Source organism: Gavia stellata, chromosome 14, assembly GCF_030936135.1.
Source record: "Gavia stellata isolate bGavSte3 chromosome 14, bGavSte3.hap2, whole genome shotgun sequence".
NCBI lineage: Eukaryota > Metazoa > Chordata > Aves > Gaviiformes > Gaviidae > Gavia > Gavia stellata.
In genome coordinates this window covers 14,803,754-14,819,031 of record NC_082607.1, presented here as the reverse complement: position 1 = coordinate 14,819,031, position 15,278 = coordinate 14,803,754, and the positions used below count along the sequence as shown (strand labels likewise).

The 15,278-nt window shown below is 38.4% G+C and overlaps 1 protein-coding gene across 1 annotated transcript in view; it reads right to left on the bottom strand.

Moving 5' to 3' along the window:
• Nucleotides 1–15,278, bottom strand: part of AFF2 (ALF transcription elongation factor 2) — a 336,845-nt gene that overhangs the window by 233,996 nt on the left and 87,571 nt on the right. The window contains exons 2-3 of the mRNA XM_059824576.1: nucleotides 15,037–15,157; nucleotides 8,901–9,791 (exon numbers count right to left, since the gene is read on the bottom strand). Of these exons, the coding sequence (XP_059680559.1) occupies nucleotides 8,901–9,791; nucleotides 15,037–15,157 (1,012 nt within the window). The remainder of the gene's footprint in view (nucleotides 1–8,900; nucleotides 9,792–15,036; nucleotides 15,158–15,278) is intronic.

Here is a 15,278-nt window from a genome sequence, read left to right as displayed (position 1 = left end):
CTACATATTCTTTTGTCATGGAAGAGAATGGTCACGCCCTCCCTTGGAAAAGAAATGGGTCCTCCCTACCCTGTGGGCCACCCAGGTCTCTACCCTCAGTTAGGAGTTAGGTATCTACAATACTACCATAGATATCTCTACCTCCCATGTGTGTAGTAATTTAAGAGTATGAATGTACCCATTTGTCTGGTCTCATTTACATGCTTAACTAAATTTATGCTATTCTGCTGCTCTCAAGACTCAGCATGAGGGAATGGGAAACAAACTTTGCAGTGATCCAGCAGGAATTGAAAGGCAAAAGTAAATTCTTCTACTCGCAACAGGAGACCTGGTGTTGGTACTTGCTACATCATCATGATTTTCAAAGGAGAAATTTTAAAACTTCCTTTGGCCTGAGATGAAACTCTTGGCATTTTTAAACTGTTTTTCTCTTGCTTTATTATATGAGGGAACGATTTAATGTTTCTTTTAAAATGGGAAATGGTATCAGCCTCTCTGCCATAATGAAAGCCTGTTGTAGATTGTTTTATTACACAACTTTTAAATGCACATTGCCATAGCATTTCATAGGAGTGTATTTACATCTACCTTTCTAAAACACACAGTATATTATGTTGCAATTAAAAGCCCACAAACTCAATCTGATATTTCTTCACTAATTTATTCCCAAGCCAATATGTATTTTAATGTTCCAAACCGTTGCTAATTAACACATGGAAATATTTTAACATGGATTTTGATTAATTCCATTTAACAGCCTAACCAGTGCTAAAACATATGTGGTGTGTCATTTCTTTCTTTTGAGGAAGGCATTGGCATTAAATCTTTCAATCTTCCTGAGCACCAAATGCTAATTTCAGGAAGATTAAATAACAGACTGCAGCTACAGTTTCCTTTCTTTACTTCCCAGAAGGTGAAATGAACATATTTATGTGGGAGGAATTTCTTTACTGCACAAGCCAAAATACAGAAATTAGATTTATTTTTTTTTCCAACATTGCTAATACACTAGCAATCGCCTGCCAACTAAATAACTTTAACCTGTATCTGCAGTTCATGGAGAGTTGCCAAGTTATATGTTCAACTTTCTTTCACTCTGTTTTTTTTATTAAAGTATTCCCATATGATGTTTTCACCTGCAGCTCCTAAATGCTTTTCCATACTTGAATCGGAGACAACTAGCTTATAGTGGGCTGGCTCTGGCCATAAAGCCAGAAATGCTCATATAAGACCCTCCTCTGATTTTCACACTTTGAAGGTATGTTATAAATATGATTCATATGGTATTGCTCTAATGGTTTAAAATCTGAGTATAATTCTGCATGTCAACGAACTAAGCATACAAAATACCTAGAGGTATGCATGCAAGTAAGCTTCTTACGCATGTAAAAATGCAAGAACACAGAGCAGGAGGAGGCTGCCTTCTGGATCATGGGTTAATTGCTTGCATATCGCATACAGCTTTTCACAAGATGGAGTTTCATGAGCTTAAGAGCAGTTAAGCACTTCTGCTCTTGCGGTTCCCACCAGAAAGCCACCCGCACCTGAGTACTGCAGTTCCTCTTTCCCCTATGGCAAGTCCAGTTTCCCTGTCCTCACTTCCACTGTCCATCCTCTTCTTCACGGTCAGCGTGTTCCTACCGAAAGCTGAAGCAAAGGTTCACTGTATGTTCAGATAACACATACATCTCCTTCATGTCTACCACACCTCTGTTGCGTAAGTAACCTTTTCTTCTTATTCTTTTCCTAAGCCTTATTTTACTTGTTGCAATATTCTTTGTAAATCTTCGTTCAGCTTGACAATATATGGTACTATCCCACCTCCTTTACCTTTCACTTGCTGTATTTCAGTCTCACCTGCTAACATTGCATCTGAACAGTGGTTTGCGTTTGGTTTGCTATTACCTCCACAATATCTAATCACACTTTCTGTGCTATTCAGCTGCCCAGATTCCGGGAATTTGCAAGAGAGTATTCCAGTTGTTTCTTACTGATCTACGCCCACCAGATAAAGCAAAGTCCAATTTTCTACCTGACTACCATTTTCATCAGGAGTAGAACTTTCTTCTCCGAGTGTACGTTTATGCCCACTGATTTTCTTGTATTTTCCTTATGCCTCTTTTTATACATTTAAATGGTGCATGTTGGATGTAATGTTTTCATCATATTCACTAAATGAGTGGCCCTGGGAGAAAGTCAATTATAGCTGCTAGCAAGAGTCCCCGCTCTTGTTCAAGAAGCAGAGGCTGTCCTGAGAAGCCCCAGGTTCAGTCCCAGCGATGATTCACAGCAGCTGTCATTGTCCATGCAAAAATGCGTGCATACCCTCTTGCCTGTACTTTAAAAAGCATGTGACTTCTGTGTTCTCAGACTATTTAAAACCTTAAGTCCTCTGCTCTCTACAAGAAAAGAACAGAAGAATTTGTGGAAAAAATATCCGAAAGTTATGATAGAAAAGAGCAGTGAGTATGTAGGTAAGTTCTTTCAAACTCACTGTGTGTTACTTTAAAGGTTTGCATCAGATAAAATAATATTTAACATAGCTGACAGTAAACTTTACAAATGGCCATTCATTCTAGCACAGAAGGCCAAACGCTGATACCCGAATACCTGCCAATCCTGTGCTCAGTAAGAAGCATGCATACTGTTCACTCAAGGGCTGATCACAGCCCAGAGTGAAAACACACATCATAAAAAATTCAAATACCTGAAAATGGCATGTACTCATCTTTTCTTACATGAGCATTCTTTTTTTTTTTTTTACAGTTCACAGAGAATATATTTATTAAAGCAGGTCATGTTCCAGAAAAGGATTAACAAATAGTGCAAAGGCTCCAACTTGGTCCCACCTGCTGGACTGGTCCTAGAACGCCCTTGTTAGCTGACAGCTAAGCAGACTATCAACATCCAAGAGCATCCTTCCTTATGCATTCGCATACCAGATGGATGGAAACAAGATGCTGAAAAATTAGCTCTACCAACTCCTGGTCATTATTCAAAAAGTACATTACCAGTCAACATGAAGATATCACAACACTAAACACTGGTTTTATATGGCTTGTGATGTTTTCCTTAAATTAATGGAAGGAAGCAGAAAAGATGCAGTTTTAGTTATGGAAAAGCAGCCATAAAAATGCTTTTTCATCAGCTATCTGAACAATATTCTTCTAAGGGTGAAGAGTAAATATTGTAACTCCCTTTCCTAGTCAGATGCACCAAAGCACTAAGGACCACTCATCAAAACGAGAAACAGGATTGATAAAGATTTCTGCCTTCTGTTTGATTAAAAAACCTCTACAAATTAAAGTGGCTATAATGAGTTTGAGAAGTACCAAAGTGACTGTCCCATAGTCACACACAGAATCTATTGGCAGAGTTATGAATACACCCTACAGTCCCTCTGCAGCCACTAAATGATGCCTCCGCATCTCTCCTCAAGCAAAACAAATTCTACTACTGCTCTCCCCAAAGCCTTTGAGGTCATTTTACTTTGTGACGTTTCATATTACACCATTTGAATAACAGTATTTCTTACACTTAACTTGGACTAATAACAAGCCACTTATAAGGTTAAAAAAAAAATAAAAAATCACTTTTTACAACCCCATAAGACTGACTTTCACAAATAGAGGTACTCTAATTTCACTGAGAAAGAAAAGATTAAAAGTAGCTTAAAAAACAAAACCAAAAAAACATGAACAAATGCACAATGGGAAAGAAGCTATCCAACCCTTCCTTCCCCAAACCAAATAGGCACGGTCAGTTCTTTCAACCACACCTACTGACTGACTTAAATTAAGTGCCCTGTTCTGCAGTCTGATGTGAAATGCAAAGTTCCCGTTGGTCACAGCGGTTCAAAATCAGGCCCTAAATACGCTTATTTATGTTTGATTTAAAATAAGCAAGCTGTCCTCTTGCTACCCCTGCAAAACAGCTTCACTAGCAATTGTCCAAGCAATCGGACAGTAGCCTTAGAAAGGCCACAATAAGAGGTCTTCAGTCGAGTGGTGTCATATGGTCCTCATTTAGAAGTATCACAAGAACATTACTTCTCACAGTATTTACAAATGAAAAACATATGGCTGTAACCTGTAATACTGCAAGAAATACTGCTCTTTGGGTTTGTTTCTGGCCTCAGACTTTTGAAATATGAACCAAGCAAAGGGATTTCAGCTTAATGCGCGATTCAGTCCATTCTCCTTCAGAGCTCAGTCTGGGGGACAGCTAAAGCTTGTATCTGAAAAAAAGTGATTTGCCCACAACTAGGCTAATGTACTATAGTTGGCAGCTAGAGTAGCATGTATATCTAAAGGGTGTGGGGGTGGTTAATTAAAGACATCTACTTTCCATTTAATTAAAAAAAAAAAAGATATTAAACTGGCTTTGGTTCCTGTAAAGAGTTTTATAAGTCATATATAAGCTTCTTGCATTTACTATTTAGGTTCAATCAATATGGTTATCTACCTGTCAATTTTTCTTGCTCTTTAATGCAGAAAGAGAGCAGCCTTTTTTATAGCTAGCTCAGAAAGTACTAAGCTAATCAATACATGCAGCAATAACAGAATGATTTGAAACACGTAACAGAAGCTTATCACTTTCCAGTATACTGAACCCATCAAAATATTTTCCTAGAAGTAAAGTGAAAATAGAAGTTCTCCATTTTTTATTACTTAAGTGGGTGGTGACATAGATGTTGTTGGCCTTTTGGATTTGTTCCTAGCTTTGTATTTTTGGGAAAATTTGGTATATGAGCATTTGCTACTTTGTAGGAACGTGAGGCCAATTTTGCAGTGAGATTTAAAAACTCTGCCTTGAGAATCAAACCTTATCTCAATTGCTCTTGATTTCCCGTCCCTAAACATTGATTGGAAACCCATGCATTGTTCTGGAGAACTGCGTGGAAGATTTTCCAGGAACGCATCTTCTGATGTTCCCACAGACCTTAAAACCCTTTGCTTTACTCAGTACTCACAGTAATTTGTGTTCGAGCCCAATCTGAAAAGTACAGGCTTGCTTTCAGCTATCTCCTGCTGAGTTAGTCGATTTGAAATAATTTGTAAGCATCTCATTCCTAGAGGTTTAAATATACATACACGTATCAAGATTCTGGATTCTAATGCGGCAGAGAGAGGATCAGCTGTTATTGTGGTCTCTAACCTCTACTTTTTTGAAGAAATGCATAGGATTTAACTTCGTGGTTTTCTTTGAGTGGTAAGTAACAATCATCTGCCATCATACAAATTAAGTAGGTGGAATTCTATGCAATACAAAAGCTCTTTGCGATGTCCCAGGCTTACCGCAATTTACCAAATGTTAAATGCAAGCTCAGAATTAATATAAATATGTATATAAGTATGTAAAGAGATGAAAGTTAGTAAGAACGTTAATAATAATGTTTACAGCTTGAGGCTTTCTATCAATTTTGCCATCAGTTTGAGGTCCAGGACCATTGTTATCAATTCTGTGTCATGATATCTAGTGCATTTCTGCATGTTCCCCTGAAGTCACACGATGGCCTTATGGCCTCCCAGTTCTGAAAGGGCTACTTCACAATTTCTGAATCTCAGAGGCTGGCAAGCCTGGGTGCTAGCAGCTACACTGGGTTTTGCTCAAGGCACCAAACCATAAAATTTTTTACCTTTACCCTGAGAAAACAATACTGATGAGTAAAATGAAGGAGAAAGGTAAAAGAAATCAAAAGGATCACAAGATCATAAAGAAATCCTTACAGGACATATCTAAAAGTCTACAGAGGCTCTGCTGTTCCTGTTTCTCTACGAGAAACGGCCACGCATGGTGCAGACAGGTCTGAACTAGCTCTGCGTGGGTGAGTCAAGGTCTGGAAATCACACAACAGCATCCACGCAGAGGCAGGGATTAGTCCATGGGTGCATAAGTGCTGCTAACACTACATCCTGACCCAGTCTGGTAAGTCTGTGTGAACTTACCAGGAATCTCTACAAGCTCAGAAATCACTAAACCACAATCCATCGCACAGTGGAGACATGCCAGCAGCAAGGCATTAACAATGTTGTCCACTCCAGAGGAGCTGAAAGATGGATAGGCATCTCTGAGGGCAGAATTGGGCCCAGCGAATGAGCAAAAATTCTTAAAGCAACACCTCAAGTGACACAAATTATGTTATAAAATTGATCACTTCCTTACACATGGCAGAATGCTTCCAGGGCACTCAACGTCCTATTCCATTAAGCCATGATAAATGAGACCATATTTCCACATCAGTCTGAACTCATCTTTTAAATCTGCTTGTTCAAATATTTGGTTACTTATTCCCCTCCCCCTCCTTAAGATAGCAAAACCTGTCTTTTTCTTTTCCAACTTTGCACATCTTAACAGATGCCATTATTGCAGGACCATCACCTAGGAATTTTATTTCTTCACAGAATCCCTCATCTTCGATGAGGAAGCATGCAAAATTTTGAGAGAAATCCCTGAAAAACTTTTGGTGTGCAATCTCTACACGTATACTCAGCAACTTGAAAAAATGGACTCAAAGATACAGGAGAGCCACAGAACAAATTACGGAGAAATGGCCCCCAAGAAGTAACTCTCCCACTGCTAGCTTGAAGAAGATCACCACCACCACCTGGAACAGTGTTAGGATGGAAACCCCGCGGAGCAGGAGCAAAATTGTTTCAACCAGATCACTACAGCTCGAGGTGGCTAGGGAAGGTTCGTAAATTGATAAGCACCACTGAAGGATCATAAGCCTCCACATCAATTGTATAAAGATTACAACAGAGCCACTCGCTGCAGTCATTCTGAAAAGGTTATGGGTTTCACAGGTGTGCACTGTCAGTTCTGATTAAGCTTAAACTAAACCAGTTATCTATAATGTTGGATTGGAAGGAGTTTTATTGCTGAATGCAGGGTAAATCAAATTCAGGATACACATCTGTGGAAAAACACAGAGGGCCAAAGTTCACAGTCCTGACACAAGCAAAAAAAAAAAATCCAACCCTCCAAACTCAGGAGGAGATTTGCCTGTAAAAGATCCATCAGCCTGGCTATTGTCATATGTTCTGTATCGGAAAGGGAAGTTACTCGTCACCTTAACGCAGGTTTGGGTTTTCTTTCCCTCTTCAAATTATTGTTCACTCTTATAACACAGACTGACTAAAGATTATTATCTGCATTCATTTCTAAAGTGCCTAGAATTTACCATTTATCTGATCATAAATGAAACTAATTATACACCTATACTTTTCACCACACAGGATATAAACTAAAGCAGCTATAGCAACAAATTCACAATGTAGTTTTTCATCTGTGTGACTAGGACTCTTGCCAAAAACAACAGTTCACATCAGAGGTTCTTAGAGCTACGCTAAAAGACTGTGGGTGAAATCCTGCACCCAAAAAACATTGCTAACAGCTCAATTGATTTCAACAGTGCCAGGATTTCACTCAAAAGTTAAAGAAAAATACATTCTTAATAGTTGATACAAGTTGCAAAAGGTACATTCTATTTCCAAAAATACTTCGTATTAATGCTGCACTTTAAAGTGCCTCTATTGACTCGCAGTGTTAATAGATGGCAAAAGTGAAAAAATGTATTTGCTTTTGTAACATCATTATTTCCTTTGCATGCAATTATTTACTTGCCAAACAATGCTAGCGACAAATCGCAACAGACTATGAAGCCATCTACATCAGCAGATTTTTAACCTAAGGTAAAAATAAACAGAAACATCTGTAAAGTAATCTTGTACAAAGCTACGTTTATTAACAAATACATTTTCTAATAAAACACCATCTGCAAGCAACCCTCAGCTTCCACTTGATATAAATAGGCCTTTTACTGTTTTCAGATGCAGTTCCCAGAAAATTATTCCAAGCTCTACTGCAAAACACATCAGTCTTTGTTGCTGCCTGGAATGTTAATAAATAACATCAAGTTTTTAAATAGTCAAACAAATTATTGGCTTGAAACAATTATTCCAATAGAAAAAGCTGACCTTTTGCAATAAAGTGGTTTAAGAATGCATTGCTCTTCATTCCTGGTATAAAAATATTACCAAGCAGGGAAATATTTTGGGGAAAACAGAAAGCTATGAAAAATCCATATTGCGATTCTGCACATACGTACACTATAAACCTACCTTGCAAAGGTTACTGCTTTAGAGAAACTCGGAATAAGAGAAAAAGTATACAGAGTATAAATCGTTCAATTGGTTTCCTTATTATACATCTGTGCTTGGAATGGACACAAATATGAACCAACTAAAACGTTCCTCACAGGACTACTGTACTGACCAGCAATACAAAATTCAACAGCTTAAACTGTTGGTAGCAGTGATTGGGACTGAATCCCAATATTAAGAGCTCTTCAGAAGGCATAAAAGCTTTAATGGGGCACATTTTCATAAGCATTACTCAGAACTTAGGCCACATTAATTCCATTAAAAGCAATGGGAATTTAGCAAACTCTGCAAATAAACTCCCTACTGGTAGAACTATTTAGTACCACTGAAATTTGAACACTGCCATTTTTCCTTAGAGTTTAAACCAGCAATCTTTCCATCAAACTAGCTCCTAAACTGAAAATGCAAGAAAAGTGAAAATTGCAGATGAATTGAGATATTCTGTCCAGAATTCTAGCTGGTATAAATGTGTTACATCCAACAGAGATCTAGCCTTTTAATATTAATTGGAAACAAGCAATGTTAGTATTCCAAAATGTGTTTTTAAAACTTCATTAAATATTGCTACTGGGACTATCACAACAAACTTTGCCAAAAGTAGTCATGCACATTCTAGAAAAAAGGAATGTTTTAGACCATAATTCCAGGAAATGGAACTGCATTTTTCCAGAGGAAAATATTCAGTGCATGAAATACTCAAGCGGTATGAGAGAGAAGATATTTTGAACTACTTACTTCAGTAACAGGAGGAATGTTGAGCTTTGGTACTTTGTTCTTCGAACTAGGTGTGTTCACTTTTCCTTCCAGCAGTGTTCCAAAGGACTGATTTCCATATCCACTCTCAATTTCTATCGGAGGTTTCAGTTCAGGTGAGTCATTGGGTACCTGGTCCTGACCATCCATAGGCCTGACATACGCTGTAGGCTTTTGCTGGACCATGCTGTTTTTACAGTGAAGTCCTGGTGGGAAATTCTGGGTCGAAAGACCATTGTTCGCAGATAACAAAGATGTGGAAGGAAGTGGAGATCCAGGACCATGACCTACAAACTCAAGCTCTGTGGGTGACTTCGAATGACTGTTTTCTTTGTAAGTGTGTTCTCCAGCTGCTGACTTTGAATGAGTATGCCTCCTCGAATGCGAAGATGCTGGCATAGAATTTGCTTCCTCAGTTCCCCCACTTTTATGCTGCTCACTCTGACAACTATAGAGGTCTTCATACCTGCCCTGTGGCTGGTCATGAGAAGAGCTATGCTTTGTCCGACTCTGCTGACTACTGGATTGGCTTGGCTGGGCCCCGTTAGAGTTGTGACCACCACGTGACCAGTCTGTCCTCGACTTCCTGCTGCTCTGGTGACTGTGTAGCAAAGTAGAATTAGATGACAACGAAGAAGGCGGAGGCATTGATGTTGATGAGTGGCCACTGATCTGATGAGATGGGATCATCCTGTTTCTTGGTTCTGGGAAAAAGGTCTGTTCATTTTTGTCAATGGGTGTCTGCGGGACAGAATTCTTTGGGATTCCTACAAGGTGGCTCTGGTTGGAATGGTTGGTTAACAGGTCCTTCATCTCATCATAATTTCCCAATGTGTTCTGGACACGGTTTGCAAGGGCATCACCTTTATTTGTCTAAAATACATAAATTTAAAAAAAAATAAATAGAAAAGAGTGAGTAAATTCCTGATTACGAAGTTACTGCTTCAGAATAGTTGTCTTAGAAGATGGCAAATGTTAGCTGTTTAATGGTGTCATGCTGACATTTAATTTAATTTCAATTACATTTTGCATATGTTATGTACAAAAAACCTATCAATAACTTTGTGCAAAGAATCTCTTGAAACAGGCTTGCATGCCTAACACTTGCACATTGCTTCCCATTTTCTTAAATATGCTCTCAGAGAAGTGTTTAAATTGCATCAGTTATGGATGTTAGGAGCAAAATAGGCTAGTTTTATGTCAGAGATGTTGAGCTTGTACATTTCATATCGTGCAAAACATGAACGTGCAATTACTGGCTACTGAGCATTTGAATCGCAATCACACAGTTTATTTAAGTATGTTATTGCTCTGTCAGCCCCTTGACCCATAGTCCTGCCATAAATAGAAACTGGGTAGTATGTAATAAACATATAGCACCAAACTCTTCACTCCAGTGTAACTCCAATTACTTTTCTATAGAGGGTTCCGTTTGACCTGAGGTATCTACCATCCAAATACGGAAAAGGAAAAGCTTCTACCTACTCAAATGCTACAGTAGCTTCAAATAAAAGATCATTCAAAAATATTTTCTTATAGAACATAAATAGACATGATTGCCACGTTCTTAAGTATTGGGATTCTTCTGTTGTCTGCGGGCTGGTTGTATTTGTGAATTCTGCTTTTCTTTGAATTCCAGTAATTATTAAATAAATACTGACTGATCTGTGTTTCACTGCTATTATACTTTTTCTTCAGAAGCATGAAGTGGGTGGTTTCGACTCTTTTTCCTTTTCCCTTTCACTTGTAAAAAGCTGGACAAATAAGCCGGAAGCTATCATTAATACGCAGCCAATTTCCTCTCTCTTGCTGTTCTAACTCACCCCACAGAGACCCAAAGTACCAGCCTTCTTACTGACCTTTATGTTCCATTGAAATGACCAGCAGAGAACTAAAACATCTTATTCCCCATGCTTATTACTTTACAAGACGCAAAGGATAAAAACAAAGCCCAACTATAGCTCCTGTTCAAGCAGATGGTTAACTTCTACAGTCTGGAATTCAATGACGAAGTTGCAGTGTATGTAAGATACTTCAGGATACAGCCAACTATACTTTTACTTATGGTTGGGGTTTTTTTCACTCAATACAACAAGTAGTGCCACAGTCCAAAGATGCCTTAACACCAGGCCATGAAGATGGGGAAAGGCAGCACTATGAGCTTGTGCTTCGTTAAAGAGTGTCCCGCTTCATTCCTCGACGAGGGATCCTACCATGCCACTGATTCCATTTTCCTCAAGTATTAAGCAGAAGTTTGAGTGATGAAAAAAATCCATGCATGGATTTCTCCTGAAATATCTGCTTATATTACCCACTGCTGAACTAGTCAGGAGATGAGAAGAATATTGTAGAAAGATTTTTTTTTCCCCTTAGTACTGCACATGCCATAAAAAATGTTGAAAAAGAAGATAATAAATGCAAATTTCCTTTTGCTCATTCTCAGGGATTGAAACACATATTACCACTGCACTGAGGCAGTGATTTAAAAATTAACTGTTCTATGTTGTTCTCATCTATACACATTTTGCCAGTGCTCCTAACTGACACAGTTAATAATCCCAGTTGCGGAGAGCCACGAATCACTTTTATTCACTAAGTCCCTAGGTTGGTCATTTTAGTGGCAAAAATTATATTCTAGCTAAGCCAAGAATAAGCTCTTTGTATAAGAGCAGTCTCCTTGAACCGAGTTGCACAATGAGCTGTTTGGGCAGCAGCCAAAACCAGGCTCTCTCTGTTCAACCCCCAAATTTAAAACAAGGAGATTCCATTGTGCTTAAGGGCCCAGCAGGAATTATGATGCGAAGTCTAAACACTTACATACTTGTTCTGCTTCCTCCTTCCCCAAACACTTTAACTCCTTACGGGATAGCACATGGGAAACAATCAAGTATCGAAAAAAGCCTGACCACCAACCTTCACCTCTGGTTCAGCTACACTTCCAGGGTGCGTTTAGCTTACTTTCCAGAAAGCAAATGTTTTTTTAAAAAAAAAGAAAAGTACTGACAACGTATCATCACTGTAACACTTCAACATCACAGTACATTAAAAGGCTCTTGTCTAGATCCTCACAGAGGGAATCAATACTTTAATTTGAATGTAGAGCTTTTCAATCATTTCTGTGTTGGAGGTATCTGATTCTCTCAACTTATTTTCTTTTACATGTCACACAATGATAAATATAATTTTGCTTGATATTAACTCTGCTTTACGCAGAATGTTCACATCCTGGGGATAAAAGACACTCTATAAATGTTAGGTATTATTATTTGTAGTCATTTACTGGGAGCATTAAAAAAAATATATTTCCTGAAGAGTATGGAGATTAAATTAATTTAAACATCCTTAGCATATTTTAAGTGCTCTAAAGCTCATATCCAATAGTTCTTGAAGTCAATGGAAGGATTATTACTCTCTTCAATGGACCAGATTGCAAAGCAAAAAACACATAGTGAATGCGAGTGGTAATTTGGCTTATACTTAAATAAAACTAGAGCACACACAACTAAGACCAGACTTGTGCATCACAACCTGAACAAGCTCAGGTGCGTAGTGTATTACCTGCATTTAAGACATAAAGCATAACATTAATGTTTTTATTTTATTTCCTCAACAAATTCAGGGCTTGCTTGCTTAAGAGTACAAGTCAACTACATATCCATTAAGAGTTAGATCCAGCTTTCATTAGTTCTTAGGGAACTGGACTGTGACTGGTTGTTAGCAATGCAGAACTTACAAAAGAAATACCAGTCTATCACCTTATCCTTCTTTTTAACCCACAGTGCAAAATGTAGGCAAGACCTAGCTTTCCTATTCAGTCTTGGTTCTCTTTGTTTTGCAAATTTAAGACAGATGTAACTGTAATTTTTGCAAGCAATTTCCTTTTAATTTTTATCTTTCGCAATTTATAATTACAATGCTTTTTTAGGATAGTAATACATTCAATTAGAAAAAAATTTGCTCAGGAAAATCACCAGCATAAGTTTTTGCTTTTTAGTTGTTCAGTTTTTGACAAAACATATGCTCTGTGTAGGCTTGGTGCAAATACATGCACACTAAACAGATATAAAATCAGATATTATCATTCTTATGGTACAATAGATATTGGAGGGGTGTTTTTTTTAGTTCCTGACACAAAACTTTGCAGTGATTTGCATACTGGTCTACCTAACGAAATCCAAATGACCACTTACATGAACAAAAACGTCTGCACAACCTGCAGGAAGTCTCAACAAAATCAGTTCATAGTAAGTTATTATTCCCATAAATAAAGGTGCTAAAATGTGGTCCAGTGCAGAAATAGTGCATTGATTAGATTTTTATAAAAACAAAACAAAAAGATGAACAAACTGTCCTAGTGCATAGTCCTTATTTGGCTGAATAAGCCTCACACACGGATGAGTGGAATGCACCTCACTCAAAAGAGAAAAGCAGCAGTATGTTTTATTGAGGTAAAATAATAATTTGACAGAGTTCAGTAAGTTTGATGAAGTTAACACAGTTTAACAGAGGTTTGACAAGGTTCAGTAAGTTTGATGGCAAGGCTCACCTTATTAATTACTGCATGGAAGAAACATACAAAGGAAAATTGAGTTAGAATCAAGTTAGAATGATTCACACAGAGACCAGAGACACAAAGGGTAAGGAGGACCCTCCTGTTGAGTCATGAGGTTCCGAGTGGATCCCCTTGCTTTCTAAACTCCTTTTGGAGTCTAGGTGCGGCTGGATCCAACCTTAGTCTCAGACCTGGTCAACAGTTTATGTCTAATGGAATTATACATACAATATTTACAATAATATTGAGTAGCTACATGGATGAGTGATGTTTCATAGTATTAATTCAGCATGCTATCAGTTACTTACTGAGGATTTGTCGTGGGTAAGGGATCTCTCCGCCTTGGCTAAGGAAGGATCTCTGAGTCTCAGGTAAGGAATCTCTACCCTTGAGAGGTGTCCCTGCTCAAGGGGAGAGTTACCTGGCATGCAGTTCAGCTGCAATTCAGGGAGAGCTCAAATTGGGCCCATTCTCATGGTAATATTTATAGGATGAAGTAGTTGGCTGCTAGTCAATAGTACAGACAAGATAGATGTCGTTTTAGCTCTGATATCTTGTTCTGTACTTCTGTTATCTTGCACTTTTGGGTTTCGAAACCACCTTTCGAAATATTTTTCAAGACACCTTCACTCCCTTGTACATGAGCCAGGGGCTTTCCAGCTTGCAAGTTCACCCCAAGGACACGAGGCCTGTTGCTCCTTAGTCAGCCTTAACCAAAGTACAGCTACGAGTCAAGTGTATCCATCACACTCTCCCAGCCTATAATTATTAGACACCATCTGATAATAATGCCAGTCTTTCCTCCTCCTTTTCGGGCGATTTTCAAAGAGCCCTCATCCTCCCTACAGCTGCTAACAATGTAAAATGGAAAGATGAAGCGGTGGCCTTTCAATGGATGTCACTGATTGGGAGGAGAAAGAGATATGGAAATTTACATTCTGATGAATTCTTCAGGGAATGTCTTACTGAAAATCAAAGCAGCAGAAATCATAAAGGGGGACATCCCTTGGTGATGAAAATCTCAGGCAGCAAAGCTCCTTAGAGAGAATAAGACTAGTCATAAGTCCCTTTCATACCCTTCTTATGCTCCCCAAAGATTCAGATAGTCTCCCAAAAGGCTTCTTTGGATGGCTACGATTGCACAAGAAAGCTTATGGACTCATTATCTATAGAGAGGACATTGGTTTTAACAACGCAGGTATATTTTCTTCTTAAAAATAAAAGGACTATGTGCTAGCTTTGTAGGTACGAACCCACTTGTAGAGGTATCAGTTGCACATACTTCTATTGCAGGACTTTGCTGTGTGTTTAGAGGAAGAAATCTTGAACTCGACTGTAACCAAAATTCCTGATTCTGTCAATGTGAGCATGCAATATTGGGCAGAGCATTGAGTTTGCTCTGCTGCCATATGCTGATTTAGATAATCAGTGTATTCAAGAGTATAAGTACCAAGGCAGATGCGATGTGTGCATTTTGTACAGGTGATGAGAAGCTTTATTTGTATTTGTAAAATGCATTCAGGCAAAAGACGTTCTGAAAATGTAAAGCATAACAATGCAATTTACCTTGTAGGGTTCCCCAAACAGGTTAAAACCTGAAGCAAAGAGATCTTCATCTTGCTGGACTTCCTGGTTTCTTCTCTCCCATTCTTTCCGCTTAAGTGCACTCCGGTCTTGCTCATAGTGACTGAAGAAGAGAAAGACAAAAAAAGACAATGCATTATTTTCCCCATAATTTAGTTATATGTTCATTACTATCAGTAAAAGCAGCAAAACATCAGAAACAATGCAACTCCTGAGGACAATTC